This window comes from Lithobates pipiens, unplaced genomic scaffold (genome assembly GCF_037356315.1).
Source record: "Lithobates pipiens isolate NorthernLeopardFrog02 unplaced genomic scaffold, aLitPip1_a1.2 Scaffold_18, whole genome shotgun sequence".
Lineage (NCBI taxonomy): Eukaryota > Metazoa > Chordata > Amphibia > Anura > Ranidae > Lithobates > Lithobates pipiens.
The window spans coordinates 624539212-624565051 of NW_027507758.1; the positions used below are offsets into that span (position 1 = coordinate 624539212).

The 25840-nt window shown below is 45.2% G+C and overlaps 1 protein-coding gene across 1 annotated transcript in view; it reads left to right on the forward strand.

The window, feature by feature from the left end:
- The first annotated feature begins 4120 nt into the window (after positions 1 to 4120).
- Positions 4121 to 25840, forward strand: part of LOC143989314 (uncharacterized) — a 49163-nt gene continuing 27443 nt past the window's right edge. The window contains exons 1-5 of the mRNA XM_077489399.1: positions 4121 to 4166; positions 23150 to 23264; positions 25212 to 25346; positions 25433 to 25556; positions 25673 to 25770. Coding sequence (XP_077345525.1) covers positions 23181 to 23264; positions 25212 to 25346; positions 25433 to 25556; positions 25673 to 25770 — 441 coding nt within the window. The 5' untranslated portion in view covers positions 4121 to 4166; positions 23150 to 23180. The remainder of the gene's footprint in view (positions 4167 to 23149; positions 23265 to 25211; positions 25347 to 25432; positions 25557 to 25672; positions 25771 to 25840) is intronic.

Sequence of the window (25840 nt, forward strand, 5' to 3'; positions counted from 1 at the left end):
ACTGAACCTTTGTGTAAGTCACTAATAACACTGATCCTTGGGGTACACCACTAATACCACTAAACCTTGGTATACAACAATATTAACACTGAACCTTGGAGTACCCCACCAATAACATTAAGCCTTGGGGTATACCACAAATAACACCAAACATTGGGGTGCACCACTAATATCACTGAACCTTAGGGTACATAACTAATAACACAGATCATTGGGGAACATGGCTAATAACACTGAAGCTAGGGGTACATCGCTAATAACATTGAACCTTGGGGTACACCACTAACACTACTGACCTTGGGGAACCCCACTAATAACACTAGACCTTAGGGTGCTCCACTAACACTACTAAACCTTGGGGTACACCACTAACACTACTGAACTCTGTGGTACTCCACTAACAACACTAAACAACTAATTTATTAATTTACAATTTCTTTTGTTAATGCATAAGCACTAACTGACTGGCTCAGGCAGATATACTGCGGCAGGTCGGCTCTCCTGCGCGAATTGACGTACCTGTATGTCGGTCTGTGTAAGGAGGATAGCGGGCGTGCCCGAGAGTCCTGCGGACTCGATGTCCATCGGCGACCCACGATCACTGCGAGGAGAGGCAGAACGGGGAACTGCCTATGTAAACAAGGCGATTTCCCCTTCTGCCAGAAGATAAGACCGAGATCTACTGTTCCCAGTAATCTGTCATGTTCCAGTAAACCCATCCCCCCTACAGTATGAACACACTTAACCCCTTGTTCGCCCCCTAGTGTTAACCCCTCTCCTGCCAGTGTCATTTTTACATTGATCACTGCATTTTTATAACTGATCAATGTAATAATGTCACTGGTCCCCAAAAAAGTGTAATTTGGGGGTCAGATTTTTCTGCCGCAATGTTGCAGTCCCGCTAAAAATTGCAGGTCGCCGCTATTACCAGTAAAAACAATAAAAAATAAATAAAAGTCCCTAACTTTATCCCGTAGTTTGTAGACGCAATAACTTTTGCGCAAACCAATCAATATACGCCTATTGCAATTTTTTTAACCAAAAATATGTAGAAGAATATATATATATCGGCCTAAACTGATAATTTTTTGGGATATGTATTAAGCAGAAAGTAAAAAAAAATTGTTTTTTTTAATTTTTAATTTCGTTTTGTTTATAGCGTAAAAAATAAAAACCGCAGAGGTGATCAAATACCACCAAAAGAAAGCTCTATTTGTGGGGAAAAAAGGACGTCAATTTTGTTTGGGTGCAACGTCGCACGACCGCGCAATTGTCAGTTAAAGCGACGCAGTGCCGAATTGCAAAAAATGGGCTGGTCATTAAGGCGGCTGAAGTGGTTAATGAAGGGTATTGTGCACATGGAGGGGGCTGAATATCTGGGGATATCTGGGGACAACCCTTATCATAAAAAGGGGCATCTAGATTCTGATAAGTCCCCACAAAGACCCCCACATCCTCATTGGTACCAAATGTTCTACCCTTATTGGCTTCAATAAAGTTCAGTGGGGTTCACAGTAAAGTTTACTTTAAAGTTATTCCATGTTTAACCTATCCTATTATCTGTAAAATGACTATAGTGATATAGACCCATAGTACCACCCTATGGTCACAATCATCCCTCCTATCAGTGGCAGTGCATCCATTAAGGGCGCATGGGCGCCGCCCCTTCTCTCCAGCCACCACCTCTATGTTGATTGATAGATTCATGCATTGCATTGCATGCATGGCCGCCGCCGCCACCACCCCCTATTCAGGCGTCTGGCCCCTTTTCAGCACCTGAATTACAGCGGCGGGGGGAGGGGGGGTGTTTTTGAAGCACGTGATTAGAGCCATAGGCTCTAATAGGATATAAAAAGGTGACCTGAGAGCATAAAGCATTGCGCTCGCAGTCTACCCAGGTGTGTTAGAAAAGCGATTGAATATTTGCTTTTCTAACATTGAACCGCCTCTCCACCAATCAGGTAGCGTGGGTCTGATACCCGTCACCTGATTGGCTGAAAGGAAAGGCGCTGCGATTGGATGCCTCTCAGGAAGAGGGGAGGAGATGCATAGAAGACACAGGCGCCACTGCCTGACCCACAGCTCACGGCCGTTAACCGCTGCCTGACCCGCTACCGAGATAAGGTAAGTGCCCGGCAGATGGAGAGGAGGGTCACAGTGGCAACTTTTGATGGGCACAGTGGTGGCATTTGATGGGGCACAGTGGCGGCATTTGATGGGGCACAGTGGCGGCATATGATGGGGCACAGTGGCGGCATATGATGGGGCACAGTGGCAGCCTTTGATGGGGCACAGTGGCAGCCTTTGATGGGCACAGTGGCAGCAATTGATGTTTTTTTTTGAATTTTCCAATTTGTTTGTGCTCCCCCCAAAAATTTTGAGCACCAGCCACCACTGCCTCCTATATTATCTGTATGTAGCACTGACCCCCGAAGGAGCTGCTAATTTGAGTTGGGCCTGCACTCTTCTGAGAAACCCCCTTTCTGTGTAATTCTGTCTCCTTGGTACTGTAATAATACAGTACAATATAAACAGTATAAGGTACCTGTATCTATCCCTCAGGATCCTCTGGCTCCATCTGGTGGGGGAAAGACAGTAGACCACACACACTTGTACTCTTAACCAGAAATACTTTTACTGAAAGTATAGCAAATAAGTGATTACAGGAATTGTACTGTCGTCCCAACGTAGAACGTCAGTACAGCATGAATCAACAGTCGGATACAATAAACAATATGCAAGTATGTTGTTATCTAGACCTGGGAGGCCCCCTTACTTAAAGTCTACGTGAGGCCTCACTTAAAGTATCTCCTCCTTTATCTTCTTTCTTCGCTAGCCTAAATGGTTCCTCAGGTAATTGTAATCCAAAGGGGTGAATGGAGAAAGTTAACTCGGAATACTCCAGGTATAACTCCAAGAACTTGTAATCACACGTGGGCGCTAAAGTGAACAGGGCCTCAAGCCTACTAAATGTCAGTTGCTCAGTTTCGCTTCCGTGGAACAACAGGTTCCAAGCGAGGCCTGTGAGTAAGTCTAACTGTGTGTAATAGCATTAAACGGTGGGCCATAAGCTGCTCACCAACTGGATCAGTGTTCGGGGTGATGGCTTTGGTCCGATAACTGCAGCTTGCTCCCGCTCAGGCTGGGCCAGATGCTCTGTGTCGCTCCACCGATTGGATACGGTCCTCCGCTACTCCGACAAGCGTCTCCGAACTCTGTCAATCCGATCACCAGCTCTCAGGCTCCATCAAGTCACCTCACAAATGGTCCGGTTTGCCCTCCGTGGTGACTGTCTACCAATGTGTCCAAGAACCTTCAACTCAGTTCCGCACAGGCAGGCAGCGTGGTCCCCAGAACCCAAATATGGCCGCTGCAGCTCCTTTTATCTCCTACCCAGCATGCACTGCATCTCAGAGTGTTCATGGGTAGGTCACACCAGGGTTTCTCAACTCCAGTCCTCAAGACGCCCCAACAGGTCATGTTTTCAGGCTTTCCTTTATTTTGCACAGGTGATTTGATCAGTTTCACTGGCTTAGTAATTACCACGGCTGTTTCATCTGAGGGAAATCCTGAAAACATGACCTGTTGGGGCGCCTTGAGGGCTGAAGTTGAGAAACACTGGGTCACACAGACTCCTGGGTAACAAAGGTCAAACCTCTTATCAAACAAACATCACTTCCTATGAAAGTCTTTTGTGTTTTAAAATCACCATATCTGTGAATTACCAGAATGTGTCAGTAGATGGCTCCAAACACTGAGACATAGCAATGTCCACAGATTTAACATTGATATGAACATAACTACATTAATACACAATTATGCCCCCGCTACATGTAAAAGGTTGATGGGGATGAGAAGACTTTGCCAATTTCATGCATGGGGGGTGCATTCTGTCTGACTACTGCTTGAGCAAGTAAGAAGGATTTATTATTGATATCTTTTATGGAATACTAAAGGCCGTGTTCACGCTGTGAGATGTTTCTCTGGGCTGAAGTTCCTCTGAGCTCCACAAGATGGTGATCTCACGTCTACCCAGACAGGAAGTCTCTATCACTTGGAAGACAGACAGGAAGTGACGCCAGGTACAGCCGGGAAGAAGTTCCGGGTGAGAGGTGAGGCGGGGGGGAAGCCGAGAGAAGATATTGCTGGAAGTAGCAGCAGAGGAGGTAATAAGATCTTATTTTCTATTTACACCCAGTAACCCCCCGTCATGTCCGTCCTCTTCCTCCATAGTCACTGTGATGTCTTTTATCTCCAGCAGATGATGATACACACCTATATAGTGTGGAAACCTAAATTAACCCCAGGGGCAGGGTTACCACCTTATCCCTTTAAAACTGAACACATATTAATTACATAGGTTTTGTGGCTGTTTAACCACCTCAATACAGGGCACTTTCACACCCCCCCCCCCCCCTCCTGCCCAGGCCATTTTTCAGCACTGTCACAATTTGACTGGCAATCGCGCAGTCACGCTACACTGTACTCAAATAAAAATGTTTTATCGTTTTCTTCGCACAAATGGAGCTTTCTTTTGGTGGTATTTAACCACTTGCCGACCAGCCGCCGCAGTTTTATTGCGGCAAAGTAGCACGGCCGGGAGAAACGATGTTATGTAACTAGGGGCACGTGCCCCCCTACTCCTCCCCCCCCCCCCCCGGAGCCGATGCAAGCGACCTCTGGGCTCCCGCGATCGCTCGTGACACACCGAGAACCGGTTAACAGAGATCCCGGTTCTCTGAGGGGAGAAGAGATTGATCGTGTGTTCACACGATCCCGTGAGTTGTCATAGCTATACGTTGGCTTCTTTAAGTGGGATAGCAGGCGCGCATGCCCCCGTGAGCCCTCACAGCTATACGTTGACTTCTTTAAGCGGGATAGCAGGCGCAGGCGTGCCCCTGCTGCACTCGGGGGGGGGGGGTGTGTGCCAATGCTCATGACCGACGGTCACGATGACCACCAGCCACGAGCGTTCGCAGGCACGAGAGGCAGAACAGGGACGTGTGCGTGTGTAAACACACAAATCCCTGTTCTGTTCTGTGAGGAGAAACAGATTGTGAGTTCCTAATAGCTAGGAACTGTAAGGCGCGCCCCTCTTCTTGATTAGCCCGGGCTGGACTTTAATGACCACTGGAAAGCCCTTTCAATCGATTGGGTAAAATGAGACAATCACACGAGTTGAGGATTATCATGACTACGAGTTCTTTATTTCCTGTATACTACTTTTTATGTGCTTCAAATTGCATTGTCAGCCAATCAGACATTCAAGACATTTGACCAATCATGAAACATTAACATCTAGTGCGTCATACAGTTAGCGGACTTTTTTAGGGGAATTCTGATCAAAAGTCTCCAGACATACAGACATATATTTATATAAATGACCTTAAGAAATCATCTATAATTAAACCACATAGCGTCATTTCACCTTATGAATATTTCCTACTTCCTATAAATTCTAACAGCTAGCTCTGACCACAAATGCATCCTGTTTCTTGCAGACTTCAGAAGTAACTTGCAAAGCATGGTGTTTCACTAAACTTCTGTTCAAGCAGCTAAATGTAATAAGACGAGTTTAAACTTAAAGGGTGACTCTCCCTACCCTTACAATCCCTCCTTTGATCATGAAGGACAAAGTCCTTTCTTGATCATTCTCAGAACCACCTATGGCTGGCTGTGTCTGGGTCTGAAGTGGAAAGTTTGATTTTGGTAATTCTACCCATTTAGACAAAATACAATCTTAATGGTGGCATAAATTGCAATTCCCAGGATAAGTATGATGATGAGGATCATTCCTACTTTCTTAAAGAAATTCATGATACTATCCCAGAACGAACCAAACCAACCTCTCACTCCAGAGAATGGATTCCAGGAGTCTCCCAGACGTCTCATTCGGTCCTGCAATTTCGCCCTTTCATCATTGTGTCCCTTTATATGTTGCTAACAATATGATTGCTGTTATATTACATGTCCCATCCCTCCTCTGAATGTGATACTCAGTTGTTGCTGAAATTTGTGCTTTTGACATTATATCTCCTGTCTATATACAGAAGGGATAATTATAAATAATTTCTGTAAATGTTGCTCTACCCCTGACCCCTTTACTGTTATGCCTACTCATTCCGCATGAAGATGTAAGCCAGCACCCAAAAACAGTTAATAAGAATACCTTCATGGTTAATGCAATTGACAAAATAAGAATAATTTTAACATTGCACCTTCTGGGCTTTGTGAATTGGGGCTTGGGGGACCCTAGAAGGAAGGCAGCTTGGCTGTGGGACAAAGGGGGTCTGTGGAGCTGGAGGGGAGAGGGGCAGGGAGTGATGGGATCAGAGTCTCTTCGAATACGAGGGAGAGGGTGGCAGGGAGTGGTTGGGTCAGTGTCTCTTCAGATCCGTTTGGTCCTGGCTTTGGGTCCATCTCTGGTTCTGGGACCATCTCTGGTTCTTGCTGCTGTGGCACTTTCTTTATCCTTGATGCGTGGATCCATTGCGGGCTTTGCTCGGTCAGAATTACTGTCCTGGAGACCTTGAGGACTTCAAATGGACCTTGGAAGACAGGACCCGGTTGCTTGCGGACTGCAAGTTGTTTGATCAACACTTTGTCTCCTGGTATGAAGGGATGCTTGAGCTCTGTGAAAATAGGAGAGAAAGTGCCAGCAACCTTATCATAGTTTTCAGTAAGGCTACCTACCAAATGTTTCACGTGCTCTTCCTGTAAGGAAAATAAGTTAGACTCCTCACCTATTTTAGGGCTTTTGTGCTGGCCTACCCATTAGGTTTTCAAAGGGAGAGAGACCTGTCCTGGCATGAGGGGTGGTCCTTATCTGGAAGAGTACCCCTGGCAAGAAATGAAGCCAGTTCTTCATAGTACCCTGTGTGGCCTTCCTTAGCTTGTCCTTAATGTTCCTGTTCATCCTTTCCACTACTCCTGCACTCTGTGAATGGTAAGGAATGTGGAACTTCCATATCCCCAAAACTTTCACTAACTGTTGGGTGAGTTTTGCTGTGAAAGCGGGCCCCTGGTCAGAGTAGCAGGTAAACCAAACCTACTGATCCAATGATCTTCTGGGATCCCTATGACTCCCTCCTTGTTTGACCACAATCCATCCGGATTGCGTGTCAAACCTGCATGAACCCAGCAATCCATGTCTTTGGGTTGTGCTTTTCTTTGTACAAGGTATCTTGTTGGCTGCTCTGTCAGATAAATTGTTACCTTTAGTAGTTTCTGTTTTGTCAAAAGAATTGCCTTTCACTCTTATAATATTAACTTTGGATGCTAAATGGAGTGCTTCCACGATCTGTCATTTCCTCTAGGTCAGTCCCCCCCTACAGTTAGAAACACACACAGGGAACACGGTTAACCCCTTGATCGTCCCCTAGTGTTAACCCCCTTCCCTGCCAGTGATATTTTTTACAATAATTGTTGAATTTTTATAGCACTGATCGCCGTATAATGCCAATGGTCCCAAAAATGTCCAATGTGTCCGCCATAATTTCGCAGTCCTGATAAAAATTGCAGATCGCCTCCATTACTAGTAAAAAATAAAAATGCTATACATCTATCCCTTATATTGTAGACGCTAGAACTTTTGCGCAGGCCAATCTATATACGCTTATTGTGATTTTTTTTTTTATTACCAAAAATATGTAGAAGAATACATTTCGGCCTAAACAGAAAAAAAAATGTGCTTTTAATAAAAAATAAAAAATAAATAAAAATGGGGATATTTATTATAGCAAAAAGTACAAAATATTGTGTTTATTTATTAAAAATTGTCGTTATTTTTTTGTTTATAGCGCAAAAAATAAAAACCACAGAGGTGATCAAATACCACCAAAAGAAAGCTCTATTTGTGGGGGAAAAAAAAGATGTCAATTGTTTTGGTGCTGCTTCGCACGACCGCGTAATTGTCAGCTAACGCAGTGCCGAATCGCAAAAAATGACCTGGTCGTTCAGCAGCCAAATCTTCCGGGACTGAAGCGGTTAATCACTCCTGGGTTTTTTATTTTTTCCTAAAAAATAGAAAAAAGACCAAAAATTAAAAAAAAAAAAAAAAAAAGTTTTTCTTGGTTTGTCAGTAAATTTTGTAAATAAGTAATTTCTCTCCTTCACTGATAGGCACTGATGAGGCGGCACTTATGGTCACTTATTAGGTGGCACTGATGAGAAGGCACGAATATGCCATACTTTTGGGCACTGATAGGGGACACTGATGGGTGGCACTGGGGGACACTGGGCACAGATAGGCAGCTCTGGTGGGCACAGGCCGCATTGATGGGCAATAGTGATGAGTATTGATGGGCAGCACTGATAGCCAGCACTGATGGCCACTGATTGTGGGCACAGATTGCTGGCAGTGACATTGCTGGCACTGGTGGGCACTTAATTGTAATCAAGGTACTGATGATCAGTGCCCTGATTACATCCCTAGATGTCCTCTGTGAGGAGATGCCGCTGATCGGCTCTCCTCTCCTCACAGAGGCGAGGAGTGCCGATTACCGGCATCTCCATGTTTACATGTGACCGGTAAGGATGAGCTCAGGCGCGTTTGCATGCACCATCTGCAGAGCCCGCCAGGAAGTCGGCGCAGAGCTGCGCTAATCCCAGGCAGTGAGACATTGCCCTGATCTCTGCAGCTGTGCATCGGGAAATGCCTCACTGCCTGTGATTAGCGCAGCGCTGCGTCGACTTCCTGGTGGGCTCAGTACGTGGAGCCTGAGCTCATCTCTAGTAACCGGCTGTGATTGGACACAGTCGATCACATGGTTAAAGAGCCACGAGAGCGGTCGTTTTGGGAGGCTGTCATAGGACGTCCACGCAGAATGAGAGCCGCGCCACCCAGCCGTCATTTGACGGTGGGCGAGGCGGCAAGTGGTTAAGGTGGCAATTAAACTCACTTGGTGCCTTATCTGCATTAAGTGTTTAATGGGATGAGAGTGCAATCCTACTTCCGAGTCAGAACATTTCCCCCACTTATGGGGCCGGAACATTCCCTTCATTTTGGAGATGTCACCTTTTCACCTTAGCAGCCTCTTATGAGGGATGAGATACAGATTCGTGTTTTACTGAAATCTGCCCCCAATTTCCAGAATTTGAAGTTTGGTTGGATTTGCGGTTTACTGAAGCGAACCTTCACCTTTGTTTAAATATTGTTCCCCTGTGTAGCCATCCAGGACTTCCACAGTCCTCACCTAGGTGATAATGATAAAGTCCCAGCAGCCCACAGCCTCTTGTGATATCACATTGCAGCTCTCAGGAGGCTTTGGAGCTATTTACACCACACTACATATGTACGCAGTGTGTGATATCGGGGGGGCTGCAATGACAGACAAATGGCACTCTGATAAAGTTAGAAAGGAAGATAGGGGCATAGGACCCGGCTATGCTATGAGAAAGGGCAGAAGAATTACAGATCAGGTAAGGATGGTATTTCAGCTGAACACAGCGGACAAGGAACAAGGGAGTTAGGCTTAATATTAACCCTGGGGGGGAGATCCTCTTTCATTTCTGTGCTCTACGGACAGGAAGTTGGGTGGAAGCATAATAATCCCCATAGTAATTGTCAGTGAAAGATAAAACAAGTTTTAGCATTGGGGTCAGTAAGATAAAATGTCCCGTGGAGGCTTTGACTCTGGTCAGCAGCCTCACTTCAGTCAATAATGGTAAGTGGGGAAGGGGAAGTTTGATAACCCCATCTAACATCAGCCAATAATTAAGGAAGAGGTGGTCAGAAATCAGCTAGTAATAGGAAGAAGGGAATGAACCCCCCCCCCCCACCACACACACATTATAGGAGGGGGGCTGAGATCAGCCAATAATGAGGGGTAAATTATTTATTTTGCTCCTACCTGTAAGAGAGAGGAGAGCTAAATTTAACCAATAATGGTCAGGAGATAGATAACCCCACCCCTCACTAAGAAAGGGGGTCTGAGATCAGCCAATAATGTTTAGGCGGTAGATAACTCAGACCCTCCTTTAAAAAGGGGCTCATAGTTCAACCAGTAATGGTGAGGAAATACCCCCCCCGCTTTCAAAAAGGGGGTATGAGATCAGCCAGTAAGAGTGACGAGGTAGATAACCCCACCCCTCACTTAAAAAAGGGGCACGAGATCAGCCAATCGTGCTAAAGAGGTAGATAACTCCACCCCTCACTAAAGAAGGGGATCTGAGATCAGCCAGTAATGATGATGATGAGAGGGTAGATAACCCCACTCCTCCAGTAAAAGAGGGATCTGAGATCAGCCAGTAATGATGATGATGAGGGGGTAGATAACCCCACCCTCACTAAAAAAGGGATCTGAGATCAGCCAATAATGGTGAGGAGATAGATAACCCCACCCTCGCTAAAAAAAAAAGGGGGTCTGAGGTCAGCCAATAATGAGGAGAAGGTAGATAGGCTTGCATACAACAGCGGCATCCCAATTGCAGTACTCATTGTGGGCAGCAGAGGGTGCGTGCTCTTTTAACTCCATTCCCCCCCAATCCTCTAGACCAGTGTTTCTCAACTCCAGTCCTCAAGGCGTCCCAACAGGTCATGTTTTCAGGCTTGCCATTATTATCACAGGTGATTTGATCAGTTTCACTGCCTTAGTAATTACCACAGCTCTTTCATCTGAGAGAAATCCTGAAAACATGATCTGTTGGGGCGCCTTGAGGACTGGAGTTGAGAAACACTGCTCTAGAATCCTGAACATACCCATATAATATGAATTTCTGTTGTTCCCACCCTGATGCTGCCTTATGGGACAGCCGTGATTGGGCACTGGAGAGAAAGTTCAGACCAAGCACAAGGTTACACAAGCTTAAAATGCATCCGAACACCCGAACAATTGCCTGCTATTTCTGCTATTATACATGACAGTTTTCCACTGTCAGTGGTAGGGATGAGCCGATTACCGAGCTTTTGTTTACATCATGTGATCAGCTGTCATTGGCTGACAGCTGATCACATGGTAAGGGGCCGGGATCGGACCCTTACTCGGATTGGTGATCACCCGAGTCTCAGTGATCACAGCGAGCTCTGCGTGTGCCCTGCAGCGCACGGGGGGGACGTCATATGATGCCCTCCCGGGAATTGAGATCCACGCTGTGGCTGTCATTCAGCTATAGCGCGGCTGTCAAGTGGTTAAAGTGAAACAATAAAATGAAATATTCCTTTAAATATCGTGCCAGAGGGGCGTCTTTAGTCTGCCTGTAACGTAAAGCATCTTTCCCATGTTTATAACAATACCACAGCAAAATTAAATTTCTAAAGGAAAAAATGTAATTTAAAACTGCTCACTGCTGTAACGAATTTTCGGATCCCGGCAATATAAAAATCACTGAAAAAAACAGCATGGGTCGTACCCCCCCGGCCATTAACAGGCCCTTTGGGTCTGGTATGAATATTAAGGGGAAACCCACACCACAATTTTAAAAAATTGCATGGAGGTCCCCCCAAAATCCATTCCATGCCCTCCAGGTCTGGTATGGATATTAAGGGGAACCCCATGCCAAAATAAAAAAATGGCGTGGGGGTCCCCCCAAAATCCATTTCAGACCCTTATCCGAGCACGCAACCTGGCAGGCCGCAGCGCCCCCCTCCTCCTGAACTGTATCAGCCCACATACCCTCAACATGGGGAGGGTGTTTTGGGGTCCCCCCAAAACTCATTGTTCCCATGTTGATGGGAACAAGGGCCTCTTCCCTACAACCCTTGCCCGGTGGTAGTAGGGGTCTGCAGGGGGCTATCGGACTCTGGAAGCCCCCTTTAACAAGGGGACTCCCATATCCCGCCCCCCCATGGGTAATGGGTACATTGTACCCCTACATATTCACCAAAAAAAGTTAAAAATGACAGGAGACAGTTTGGGACAGTGTCCCGTGATGTAAATCAATCTTCGATGACAGTGCAGATGGAGCAAGAAAAAAAAAACAGAGAAACACCGCCTCGATGGGAGGTGTCCCAAGACTGCTTGCTTTTTGAAATGACAGCTGTTTTATACCTGAGTGCGAGGCCACCCGGTGACCTAAACGGATGACCCCACCCCTTGTGATGTCACATAACGTTTCTCGGGTCGTCTGTGCTGTCATCAAAGATGGATTTACTTCGCGGGACACTTTTTTAAAAAAATAAAGGACTTGTCCCAAATTATCTCCTGTCTATTTTACCATTTTGATACTCTTTTTGGTGACTGGTAGGGGTACAATGTACCCGTTACCCATTCACATAGGGAGGGGACTGGATCTGGGGGGTCCCCTTGTTAAAGGTCTCACAGTTCATTATGGGGTGTTCTGCGGGCGCTCGATTTCCCACGAATGTTCGGTATTCGACAAACGGGTAAACACACAATGTTCGAGACAAACTTACGTTTAACTCGAACATCGGGCTCATCCCTAGTCAGTAGTTGTTATGAATGCTGGTGGGTGCAGGCACTGCTAAGTCCTTAACAAACAGCAATGTCACTGGCCTTATTCACTTTCATGGCTTGCAATTTAAGCAAAGGTGCAGGAAAATGGTGCATGGTTTCCCGCATAATTCATACCAGGCCCTTTAGGTGTGAGGTGAATTTTAGGGGGGACCCCATGCAAAAAAAAAAACATGGCATGAGATCCCACTCAAAGTCTTTTTATGCTATAGGTGCATTAACAAATTGGCAGAGAAAAAAGCCTCTGGACTGATGGAATTCCTGGCACCTATGCAGGCTGAGATGTTGGCCACAATTAAGTCCTTTGGTACAGCCATGACCCTTGTTCAGGGTCTGGGTCAGGCAAACTTAGCACCTACATAAAGAAGAGCCTTCCTCGCAAGCAAATCTAATCTTTAAGGTGGGGGAGCAAGTTTGTTTCCTTATGCCTCTCAGGGACTTCCCTTGGCTCAGGCTATGGACGATGAAGATCAGGACAGGAGGGGGAAAATCCAGATAGATCAGACCACAGCTCTGGGGACTAAGAGGTGGACCTGGACTTAGCCAGAGAGGTCAGGTCATGTAGACACCTCTTTGTCCTGGAGGATCTAGAGGGTCTCCCTCAGGTTGTTTATAGCACAGAGGACATTCCTGAACCACCCAAGGAGTCCACGGCTCAGGACAAGATGTACAGAGGACTGGTGAAAGCCAAGTCTAGGGTACTCCCCTTTCACCAGTCCCCAAAAGATTTGATTCTGAGGGAGTGGAAGAAACCTGAAAAGAGGATGGTCAGACCCAAAACTTGGAAAAACAGGATTTTTAAAACAGCTTACCTGTAAAATACTTTTCTTTGTACATCAGGGGACACAGAGCCACAGTAGTTACTATGTGTGTTAATAGACCACCAATAGGTGATGGACACTGGCACGCCCTAAGACCAGAAGTGGACTCCCTATATAACCCCTCCCATTACCAGGAGTACCTCAGTTTTGTAGCCAAGTAATACAAGTGTATACTAAGGAGGGAGGGACCTCTGTGTCCCCTGATGTACATCAAAGAAAAGGATTTTACAGGTAAGCTGTTTTCTTTTCATACATCAGGGGACACAGAGCCATAGTAGTTACTATGTGGGATGTCCCATAGCAATAGCAACTGAAGGGAGGAAGACACAACAAAAAAGTAGGGCAAAAAAGAGGCTAGAGGACTCATACTGCAGCCTGCAGTACACTGCGCCCAAAGGCAATATCCTCATGACTTTTAACATCGATTTGATAAAATCTGGTAAATTTATGAACTGAAGACCAAGTTGCGGCTTTATAGATCTGAGCCATAGTGGCCTGATGATGTACCGTCCAAGAGGCACTAATCGCCCTGGTTAATTGTGCTTTAACATGAAAAGGAGGAATTTTGTTTTTTAAGCCGTAAGCTTGAACAATCATTTGACAAATCCATTTGAAAATAGTAAATTTTGATGCCTGTCCCATTTTTGGACCTTCTGGTAGTACAAACAAAACATCTGTTTTGTGAACCTGAGCAGCCACCTTTAAATAGACTCTGCTCGCTCTTACAACATCAAGGGAATGTAGTGCCTTCTCTTCCCTAGATTGAGGCCCTGGGAAGAAAGAAGGAAGAATAATATCCTGGTTTAAATGAAAACCTGTCATCACTTTTGGTAGGAATTCAGGATGAGGACGCAAAACCACCTTATCCTTATGCATAATCAAATATGGCTCTCTACAAGACAGAGCCGCTAGTTCTGATACCCTTCGAGCAGAAGAAATGGCAACAACAAAAATATTATTTTTCTTGTCAAAAGAACCAAGGGAATTTCCCGTAAAGGCTCAAAAGGCTGATTCTGTAAAGCCGATAAGACCAAATTTAAATCCCAAGGATTTAGAGGTGCCTTGATAGAGGGGATTGATCCGTGTTACCCCCTGAATAAAACTACGCACCAGAGAGTGAGAAGCAAGAGGCCGTTGAAAAAATACTGACAAGGCTGAAATCTGGCCCTTGATGGGACTCAAGGCCAGCTTCATTTCTAATCCCATTTCCTCGAAATCAAGGATCCTACCTATGACATACTTCCTGGGGTGCCAACCCCTGGATCCACATCAAGAAACATATGCCTTTCAGACTCTATAGTAAATGATTTTGGAAGCCGACTTCCTGGCATTAACCACAGTAGACACTACTGAAGGATATAACCCACGCTCCTTTAGAATGTGGATTTCAATAGCCAAACCATTAAATTTAGCATCCCTAAGGTAGGATGGAATACCGGACTTTGTGCCAGAAGGTCTGGCCATAATGGCAGAGTTCAAGGGACTCCTACCGCCATCTTTAAGATCTTGACAAACCAAGATCCTCTGGGCCATGCTGGGGCCACCAGAATCGCCTCCTTTCGTCCCTGCTTGATCCTGCAGAGAAGACGCGGAAGTAGCAGAACTGGAGGAAACGCATAGATCAGTGAAAACTGATCCCATGGGAAGACTAATGCATCTGTTCCACATGCTAGTGGATCCCTCGTTCTCGACACAAAATTGTCGACTTTTGTTGTTGAATCTGGACGTGAACAGGTCCACGTCTGGAATACCCCAGCACTGACATATCGCTAGGAAGATGTCGGGGTGAAGAGACCATTCTAATTGTTAGCGACTCAAGTAGTCTGCCTGCCAATTTTCTATTCCCGCAATGAAAATCGCCGATAGGCAAGGAATGTTGTTTTCTGCCCAAGCTAGAACATGATTCGCCTCTTTTTGGGCTGCATGACTTCTCGAGCCCCCCTGGTGATTGATGTAAGTCACAGCTGTGGCATTGTTGGATTGAACCATGCCGTAGACTGAGCTTCCAAGATTCTAGGGCCAGACGTACAGCCCAAATCTCCAAAATGTTTATAGGCAAGGTCCTTTCTGACTTGGACCATCTCCCCTGGACAGAATCTTCTTCCAGGACTGCTCCCCAGCCTAGAAGGCTGGCATCTGTTGTCACCACTCTCCAGTAAACTGGCAGAAAATATTTACCCTTTTGGAGGCTGCTGGATATCAACCACCAATTTAGGCTCTGACGTTGGTCGGGAGACAGTGTATTGAAAAAGCCAAAGCCTCAACCTTCTTGATCCAGAACAATAGGATTGTGTTTTGTAGCAGTCTTGAGTGAAACTGTGTGTAAGGGACGGCCTCGAAGGAGGCCACCATTTTCCCCAACAAAATCATGCACAGCCGAATGGAAGGATTTTTCTTTTCCTTGACAAGTTGAATTAGTCCTATGATGGAACTGATTCTTGTCTGGGGTAAGAATACCTTTTTCTGTACGGTATCTATAACCAGCCCCAAGTACTGTAATCTCTTTGATGGCTTTAAGGAGGATTTTTCTAGTTTGAGTATCCAACTCGGAGATTCCAGGTAGTTTACAGCTGTGACTAGACTTTGGTTTAGACCAGAGACTGAATGATCTATTAAAAGTAGATCGTCTAAATAGACTAAGACTGTTATGCCCTGAGCCCTTAATCTGGCTAAAGGAGGTGTCAGAATTTTTGAGAATACCCGCGGTGCGGTGGCTAGACCGAATGGCAGGGCCACAAACTGAAAATGATGATTTTCTATTTCGAAGCGTGGACATTTCTGGTGAGCGGGAAATATTGGCACGTGGAGATATGCATCCTTGATATCATAGTTGCATAGTTACATAGTTAGTCAGGTTGAAAAGACACAATTCCACCCAGTTCAACCACACACAAAAAAAAAATCGATTGATGCCAAAAACTCCCCTCCTTGCAGGATGGAAACAACAATCGGATTGTGTCCATGCGAAAGAATCGGATATTTAAGTGCTGATTCAGAACTTTTGAGATCTAGAATGGGTCTCTGGTTTTGGAACTGTGAAAAGGTTTGAATAAAAACCTGTGCCCTGTTCCTCTAAGGGAACCTCTGATATCACCAGCTGGGATAAGAGATGATCCAGAGCTAGAAAGAGGCTTCTTTTTCTCTGGATCCCTGGGAACATTTGATCTTAAACGAGGAGACGGAAATTCTCAGAACTCTAGTTTGTAGAGAAACTGAAGACACCACCCATCTGTCTTGACATTGTTCCTACCAGAAAATTGCAGGAGCCTTCCCCCCCACCCGAGCGAGAGGGGGCGCCCCTTCGTAAGGAGGCTTTAGCATTCTGCTTTGTGGGCTTTCTGCACCAAGACCTCTTTTGACCCTGGTGCTGCCCTTGGGGTCTTCCCCTTGAACCTAACAGTTGAGGCAGTCGAGACTGCCTAGAGGCTGATGCCCCTGGCACAGATGAGAAAGCACGCTTAAAGGAGAAATGTATACATTTTTTCTTTACTGGTAAAAGAGAGCGTTTTCCATTAGAGATCCTTTGGATGTATTTATCCAGATCATCCCCAAATAGCTGTTCACCATTAAAGGGGAAACTGGCCAAGAGCTTCTTACACGGTGCTTTGGCTGACCAATTTTTCAGCCACAGAACTCTGTGAGAATGGACTAGTCCTAGCATAAGCCGTGAGGCTTGGATGATAGAATCTTTCATAACATCAACTGTGAAACATAGTGCGTCTGATACACCAGCCCATTGCTGGGCCTGCTGAAGAGGCAGAATCTTAAGTATCTCCACAAACTGTTCCTTAATGGACTGAGATACACCAATTGCCACAAGAACCGGCTGCGCTACTGAACTTGCTAAAAACATACTGCTTTTAGAAAGAAGTCCCCCCCCCCTTTCTTATAGAAATCCTCCTCCATAGGATATAGTGTGGAAACATTTTTGGGAGGATAATACTGTTTATCCGGATGTTCCCATTCAGAATATATAAGCTTTTTTAGCCATGAATGAATAGGAAAGGCATCCCCAGATGGGGAAGGTTTTAGTGATCCCAAACCAGAGGAGGGTTCATCAAGAGGTAGCAAAAAGTTTTGAATTAACCAATTTAGTAAGAGAGTGAACAAGCAACCTGTCTTGTGATGCTACTCCCTCTATATTAGGATCCTCAGAAGAGGATATATTAGTATCCTCAGAAGAGGATATATTAGTATCTTCCAAATCTCTTGGAAGATCTTCCTGATCCCCTGCCCCTTGCACCTCAATAAGAGGGTCCTGAGCACTAGATGGGGATCTGCTATGTTTAGACCCACTATGGAGAGTGATCATAGCATCAATCTTATTTTCCAAATTAGAAATGGTAGAAGAGAAAACCTCCTGTGTGATATATACAGGGACTGAAGTGTCCAGCGCAGCTGCAACAACAGTCTCCCCTGATGGCTCAATCTGACTGGCTGCATCACTCTCAGAGGAGGATGACATTCTTTTGGAAATGGACTTAGTTTGTTGTGAAACCATTGACCCCTTAGGACCCTTTGAGGAGTTCCTGGTCCCTCTTCCACTCATAGCCTGAAGCAAAAAGCAGAGGCACGACCAAAAATAATGTACACTCCTAAGATATAGTCCAGCGCTATAAGCTGCTATTAATACCTAGCCTGGTAAAGTAATGTGTCAAAGGGAATGCCTGTGTCACCAAACCTGAAGTAAGCCACCTCTGCTCATGTGTCCCTCCACAGCCAGGAGCAGCTGCACACAGTGCTTTTTAAAAACGTCCTCCACGTGTAGCCGGCATCTGACGCCATTAGCCCCGCCCCCTCGTGCTGATTACGTCCCCCCCCGCTTTCAAAAGAAAGAGTTTTCCCACGCGAGCGGCGGTAGGCGCCCAGCGAATAGCTGACAGAGGTGTAAAAAGAATGCTTTCGGCACGCAGGAGGAGAGACCAGTCCCCCCTTTCTTACCAGAGGATCTGCTTGCTTTGGCCGGAGGAGAAGGAGGAAGTGATGGCTCCTGACACAGCATTGTTTCCAGCATAAGGTGGTGAGTGCTCAATACAGCCCCCAGTGGTGACACATAGGCATTATAAACTTAAAGGAGAAATTCATAAGAAAATCAAAAAATATTTCTTAGAAAACTCCACTTACGTTCCCGCAGCAGGGTTATCTGAGATAAACCCAATCTTCACCCTTCATGGTGGGCTCCGAAACCTTCAGGGACAGGGGAACCTAGAGGTTACCCACAATCCTGGACCTGCAACAGCACCCTGCCAGTAAAAACTTCATGGCCTTACTACCAAAAAGTACTGGATCCCAGGGTCCAGCTCTCTAAAAAGAGAAGCATTCGCAAGCAAAACCTAATTTCTTTGGACACGAGGCCTGAGTACCATTCCTTAGTCCCATTAAAGGACACACTGAACGTATTTAGTCAGCATGGCTAGCCCCAGCAAGGACTGCTCCAGCGGAGCTCAGCACAGCACATCTTTACTCGTGACCAACACCTTAGACACTGGCGAAAAAATTTAAGTACTCTCGGTAATAGGAGGGGTTATATAGGGAGTGCACTTCTGGTCTTAGGGCATGCCAGTGTCCATCACCTATTGGTGGCCTATTAACCCACATAGTAACTACTATGGCTCTGTGTCCCCTGATGTATGAAAAGAAAGGAGGTTTCTGTTTAGGGATTCATTAAAATCTTTAAGTTGGACACTGCCTTATCACAGGTGACCAAGTAGTCTGACCTCTCTTTTGAGGACAAAGATTTATTGGGCCTCCTGCAGAAGGCATGGGACTCTAACACATCGGCCATGACCCCTCCATTAGCTACGATCTGCATCACAAATAATGCATACTTTTTAGGTGGATAGACTTACTAGGCATCTCTCTGGGAGATAAGTCTGATGAGGTGCTGGACGGACTTGAGGTAACAGGGAAGGCCATAGCTTATTTAGCAGATGCACTAGAGTCAGTGAAAGCATCTCCTAAGGTGGGCACCCTTATCAACCCGGCCAGGGCCTGGGGCAAGGCATGGGAGGGAGATCTCACGTCTAAGTCCAGATTGTGTGGCCTACCTTTTGAAGGTTCACTGCTGTTAGGCTTGGGCCCAGATACTGTGTTGTCCATGTCCTCTGAGAAGGAGAAAAGGTTCCTGGTCAGGCCTAGGGGGGAAAAAATTCAAGAATTTTATTTTTTTGCGGCCCCTCTGGTCAGATACAACAAAAAAACAATAAGGTAAACCAACAAAAAATAGGGCAACAGCAGGGGAAGGCCAGCAAGGAAACAAAATGAAGTCAGGATCTGGGTGGGGGGCCGACTGTCTCAATTCATGTCCCAGTGGGAAAAGATTTTAGACAGTCCCTACATTTGTCCAGTTATAAGAGAAGGTTACCGCCTAGAATTCTCATCAAGACCCCCCACTGATAGTGACTCTCATGCATCCTCCAGGGGATGAGTTAACAAAGAGAGCACATGGAAGGGCATGCCTTTGCAAATATGTACTAATTAACCTCCTGTTTGTAATGTATACTGTTGGACAGGTTAATTTGGTTGTTAAGCAGACTGGTTGGTGAGTTGAGCTGGTTATTTTCTCTGGTTTTGTCTTTCATGCGTTGCCCTTCCATGTGCTCCTTGCTGTGAAGGCCAGTTATAGGTGGGGGCAGGGGTCTGTTTGTTACTAGGGTCTAGGGTGGGTAGTGAACACCGACAAGCAGTTGCTAGAATCCACACGTCAAGCCCTTTCTACTGTATTTGGTAGACAGTGACACAAGAGTCCAGAAGCTTTTTCTTTCCAGAAGTCGAGGTGCCCTCATGCTCTAGATGAGAGGTAATGATGGTGCTGGGTCTAATGTCTGCGAGCATTTCAGTTGTAACGTGGGCCCAGCTCTACTCAAGTGATCTTCAGTTCCTTCTTCTCTCTTCTTGGGACAAGAAGACTTTTTCCCCCATAGTGAAGTCATCTCTGCAATGGTGGTTGGCACCAAGCAAACTGCAGGAGGGCAGGCCCTGGACGCAGTGTGATGCGTTAAAGGTGACCACAAACACAAGTACCTGGGGGTGGGGCACTCATCTAGAAAAATGGAAAGCACAGGGTGCCTGGAATGAGACTCTTATGTCAAGCTTCCTTCAATCTCAGAAAGCAGTAGGCAATGCACTGAAGACATTTGAAGACATGTTCACAGGCAAGGAGGTCCAGATCAGATCCAACAACGCTACTACGGTGGTGTATCTGAACCACCAAATGAGGACCAGGCCCAGGCAACTCCTGGACCTAGCCAAGGAGATCTTTGGATGGGCCGAGGGAAAGTTAGTCTACATCTCCGCAGTCCTCATAAAGGGGGACAAACAACTAGGAAGCGGATTTCCTCAGTCATCAACACATCAGACAAGGGGTGGGAGCTGAACCAGAAGGTGCTTCAGACCCTGGTACAACTGGCTTATGCTTTCTCGCTGCTGACCTCTCTGGAGATTTCTGTGTCTTCCGGATCTCCTAATCCAGAGCCTTCAACATCCCAGGCCAGAGTTCTTTCAACTGATGACCTGGCTCTTGAGAGCCAAATCCTTAGACAGAAGGGCTGCTCTTATGGGGTAATAGACACACTTCTCTTGAGCAGGAAGCCAGGAAGATTTATCCAAAAATCTGGAAAACCTTTTCTGCATGGTGTAAGGGGAAACATTTGAATGTTACATCATTCGTGGTAGTTCTAGAGTTTCTGCAGGATGGGCTAGAGACATGTGTGGCGGTTAACACTCTTTAAGTACAAGTAGCATCTCTTTCAGTTTTTCTGGACACTAGAATAGCAAAAGAACCTTTGGTTAAATGTTTTTTTTGGTGGCTAGGGAAAGAGTTACCCCAGTCACAAGGGATAGATTCCCGTTGTGGTATTTAACTAGGGTGCTAGAGGCATTAACCAGTTGCCAACCGTGCTATAGCCGAATGAAGGCTACAGCATGGTCGGATAACTCTGGGAAACCACCAAATGATGTCCTCCCAGAATCGCGCCCCCCCCCCTCCCCCTGGGGAGCGCACCTGGCGGCACTGATGAGTTGGCACGGATATGTAGAATTGGGCACTGACAGGCGGCACTGATGAGGTACTGACAGGTGTTAGTGCTGGGCACTGATTGGCAGTGGCACTGTGGTGGGCACTGATTGGCACTGACATGCGTTCCTTATGAATGCTGATGGGCACTGATTGGCATTGTTGTGACACCTCTCATGGGGGCTGCGCTGATGATCAATGTACTGATTATCAGCACAGACCCCCCTCTGACAGGGAGAGCCGCCGATTTGGCTCTCCCTGTCAGCGTGAACTGAAGAAAGCTGTTGTGATTGGTCACAGCTGATCACATGGTAAAGAGCCTCCGTTTAGAGTCTCCTTACCTCGATCGGAGATGCAGTGTGTCAGAGTGACACACAGCACCACTGATCGCCCTGCTGCGTGCCCCCGCAGGCGGGCACGCGCCGGCATGTTATCCTGCTGGATTTTATAAGACACCCAGTCAGGGTAACTGAACCACCGCCCGGCCTTCATTCTGCTATACGCCAACGAGAAGTGGTCAATGTGAAATTGTGTGAATGCATCAATGCGGTACATGTTATCTCAGCTTGCAGAGCTTGGATTCATTGAATGAGTTTACCAAATTGTAAATATTGCAGAATATACAGCCTCATGCTACATAACTAAGCTCCATTTAATGCTGAATAAACTAAATTATTAAGGTATCTTAAATAGAAAACTATCTTTAGATTTTTTACTCAAAAAGCATTTTATTAAAATAAATTTTGCTAAAAATGAAAAAATCGATTTAAATAAAAAAAACAGCGATCATTTAAACGTTCACAAATGGCTTTCATTCATTACTCATTGTTTACTATTGTGATGCTGTGATTGGCCCACAGTTATCACATGGTACAGGGTGCTGTGATTGGTCACCAGTACATGGTACTTGAGCCAATCACAGATCACGCACAGTAGTAAGCAATGATGTCATGAATGGATTTAATTTATGACTATTGCGTACTATGTGACATGTAATCATACAGCGATCATGTGGTATCTGGGCAGCTCACAGCGACCGCAATCCATGGTGTCTGTGGCAGATCATGTGCATGTGCACCGCAACCCACAGGTATGGCAGTGAGTCTGGGGGAGCTGCCCACCAGCATTAAATGTACTGTTGGCAGTTGGCAAATGCTTAAAAGTTTTTTATTTTTTATTACATATGGAATAAAAAGGACTGTATATGATAAGAACATTTCATTCATACTTCTGAACAGGTCCCCCCTCCCCATAATAATATAAAAGCTTCCTGCCAATATGCATATTCAGTTATTGACAATTCTGATCCAGAAGCATATATTGAGAGATTTTCTTCTACTGAGCGGAGGAAAAGAAAAAACAATTTACTGAGAAGGCTATAGGGAAAGATCATGCTGGAAAGGTGGAGAACATTAATGGGAATCATTTAAAGGTTATAAAGATTAATTAATTTGTCGGACAGATTTACTCTTACCTGTTAATTTAGGCCCGAGAGGACAGAAACGATCATCTACTGTATCCCAACAATCGCCCAGCTGTACGTGGTACAAGATAGAGCCCACAACCTAAAGAAACTGGAGCCATTCCCCTGCAGTCCCCCCTAGTGGCAGAAATGCATATTTACCTTGTTTGAGAACTGCATTGAGAAGTACAGTGTTACTTGAATTGTATTCCAGGATTTGATTGTATTTTGAGCCATGATGTATTGTTTTCAGGACTGTGAACTGTTTGCTTTTGCTGAAGAAAGCGATTTGTGTTTGACTGTTTTGAAAGACCAATAAAGACTATTCACTTTTACAAGCAGCTTGCTGGTGATCTTGGGGCCTCCATATGACACCTTACATAACCATCCAAAAATAGTACAACCAATACCGTCCAGATAATTCTCTACTATCTGTCTACAGAGAAAACCACATAGATCACATAACCACATGAATGAGGATGGAGGAGGACCGGAGTCACATGACTGAGAAAATACTAAACCTCGTCCTGGAGATCATCTACCTTCTGACCGGAGAGGTGAGGAGGATTCTGGGAGGTCACATGACATCACTCTAATCTCTATTAATAAAACACAGACCTGACCGGAGAGGTGAGGAGGATTCTGGGAGGTCACATGACATCACTCTAATCTCTATTAATAAAACACAGACCTGACCGGAGAGGTGAGGAGGATTCTGGGAGCTCACATGACATCACTCTAATCTCTATTAATAAAACACAGAATTGACCGGAGAGGTGAGGAGGATTCTGGGAGTTCACATGACATCACTCATCTCTTTTCATAAAACACAGACCTGGCCGGAGAGTAGAGCTGCACGATTAATCATCAAGAATAGTTATCGCAATATTTTTTTCCTGTTGCAATCTTAACAAAAGTATTTCCCGATTCTTTCTATGCAGAGAATTCTCTCTGCTCTGCTGAAGCCATAGCAATCAAAAGAGAGGAAGAAAAAAAAACGGGCAGTCTGCCAAGCATCACAACATTCTTTAACAGTGGAACTAGTCTGAACATTGTAACAATTTGTTAAAGGAATAGACGTCATTGTGTAAATGAGGACATTTTAACCACTTAAACACTAATCCTTTTTCTGACATTTATTGGTTTCAAGTTAAAATAAAAAATTTTTGCTAGAAAATATATTAGAACCCCCAAACAATATATATTTTTTTTTTTTTTAGTAGAGACCCTAGAGAATAAAATGGTGGTTGTTGCGATATTTTATGTCGCACTGTATCAAATACCACCAAAAGAAATCTCCTAAAGGATGCCAATTTTGTTTGGGAGCTGCGTCGCACGACCGCGCAATTGCCAGTTAAAGCGACGCAGTGCCGAATCACAAAAAGGGGCTTGGTCCTTTAGCTGGAAAATGGTCCGGGGCTTAAGTGGTTAAAAAAAAATTTTAGCCCTGAAGATGATGTAAAACCCCCAAACATTAGATATTTACTGAAAAGCAGACACCCTAGAAAATAAAATAGCAGCAGTTCCAATTTTTTTTTTTTTTTAGCTTGGCCTATTTTCTAGCTTAGCCGGGATGGAATGTTTTTTGCAATGGAGACACCATTGCAAAACATTCCTTCCTGGCTAAACTAAGATAAAGCATATTAGGCCCCTTTTAGCCCTCTGTGGTGATCCTGGAAGGATAGAAAGTAAGGCCAAATCTGTTAGTTCAGGTAGCCTATTGCCTGTAAAATGTGCTTTAATTATAAATACAGCCTTCCAGTACAGTCTCGGGCATGGACACCACCATCACAGAAGCAACTTTGTGCCAAGTTCCTTGGCACAGCCTCATCAACTAGGTGAATAGGTAGATATCATGTTTTGTATTCTGTCAGGACATCGATACCACCTAGATAAGATTTTATAATTCCTCTCTTATACTCTCTTGGTATCTAAACTGAGAGGCTTGATTTATATGTTAAAGAAAAATACTTATCCCAATCCTCTGATGAAAGCGAGTGGCCTAATTCTCGCTCCCAATCCCCCCAATATTCAAGGGATTGGGACAGAAGGCATGTCGAGGAAATATGTCATAAATAGTAGATATTTTGCTTGCTGACAATTGTTGTTCTGAAGACACAGAGTCTCTATAGGAGTTCCGTCTCGAGAACTTAGACCTTTTTTGGTGAGTTGACCAAAGAAATGTTTCAGTTGAAAATAGCACATCCAGTTGCCCGTGCGGTGTTGCTCCCCTGCTATAAGCTCAATTATTAGAAAAATCCATCTGCGTTGTACTGGCAAGAGAAGCCTCATCTGCCAGATCAGAAAACTAGGGGAAGCCCGGATTGCCCAGTATCTGTGTCAGAGGGCCTGGAGATTCCCCATCTCCCCTCTGCCATATTCTAAATCTTCAAATAAGCTTTGGTTAAGTATAGTAGTTACTGTCTTGGTAAACGACGTTGGTTATACACCCAAGGAAGGGAGGTCAAATGTAACATGATATTCCTATTGGTTTTCCAAAACAGAGTTTTCCTCTTGTGAAGTCAGGTGATCATATGACCGTCACAGTGCCTCCATGTGACTCCCTAAAACCTGAGAGACACAACATGGAGAAGATTCTAGAAGTCACCAAGAAGATGATGGAGCTGCTGACAGGAGAGGTGAGCGGTGCTGGGAATTCTGGGACATTATCCAGTAACAGACAAGGGATGTGTCTGGATGGTGACTGTATCATTGTGTGTGTCAGGTTCCTATAAGGTGTCAGGATGTCACTGTCTATTTCTCCATGGAGGAGTGGGAGTATTTAGAAGGACACAAGGATCTCTACAAGGACGTCATGATGGACAATCAGCCGCCCCTCACATCACCGGGTAAGAGGAGACTTTATTGTAAAGGAGAGAGCAGTACGGAGGCTCCACCTAGATCCCCCATCATCTGATAAACACATAGAAACAATGTATTCAGTCAGTGTGTGTGTTTCCTACAGATGGATCCAGTAATGGGAACCCACCAGAGAGATGTCCCCGTCCTCTGTATTCCTGGGATTCCACACAGGAAGGTCACACCATCCCCCACCATCATCAGGTAGATGAGGAACAATCACTGATAGTATCATTAGGATCTGTACATTATCTGCATTGTTACCATTTATATT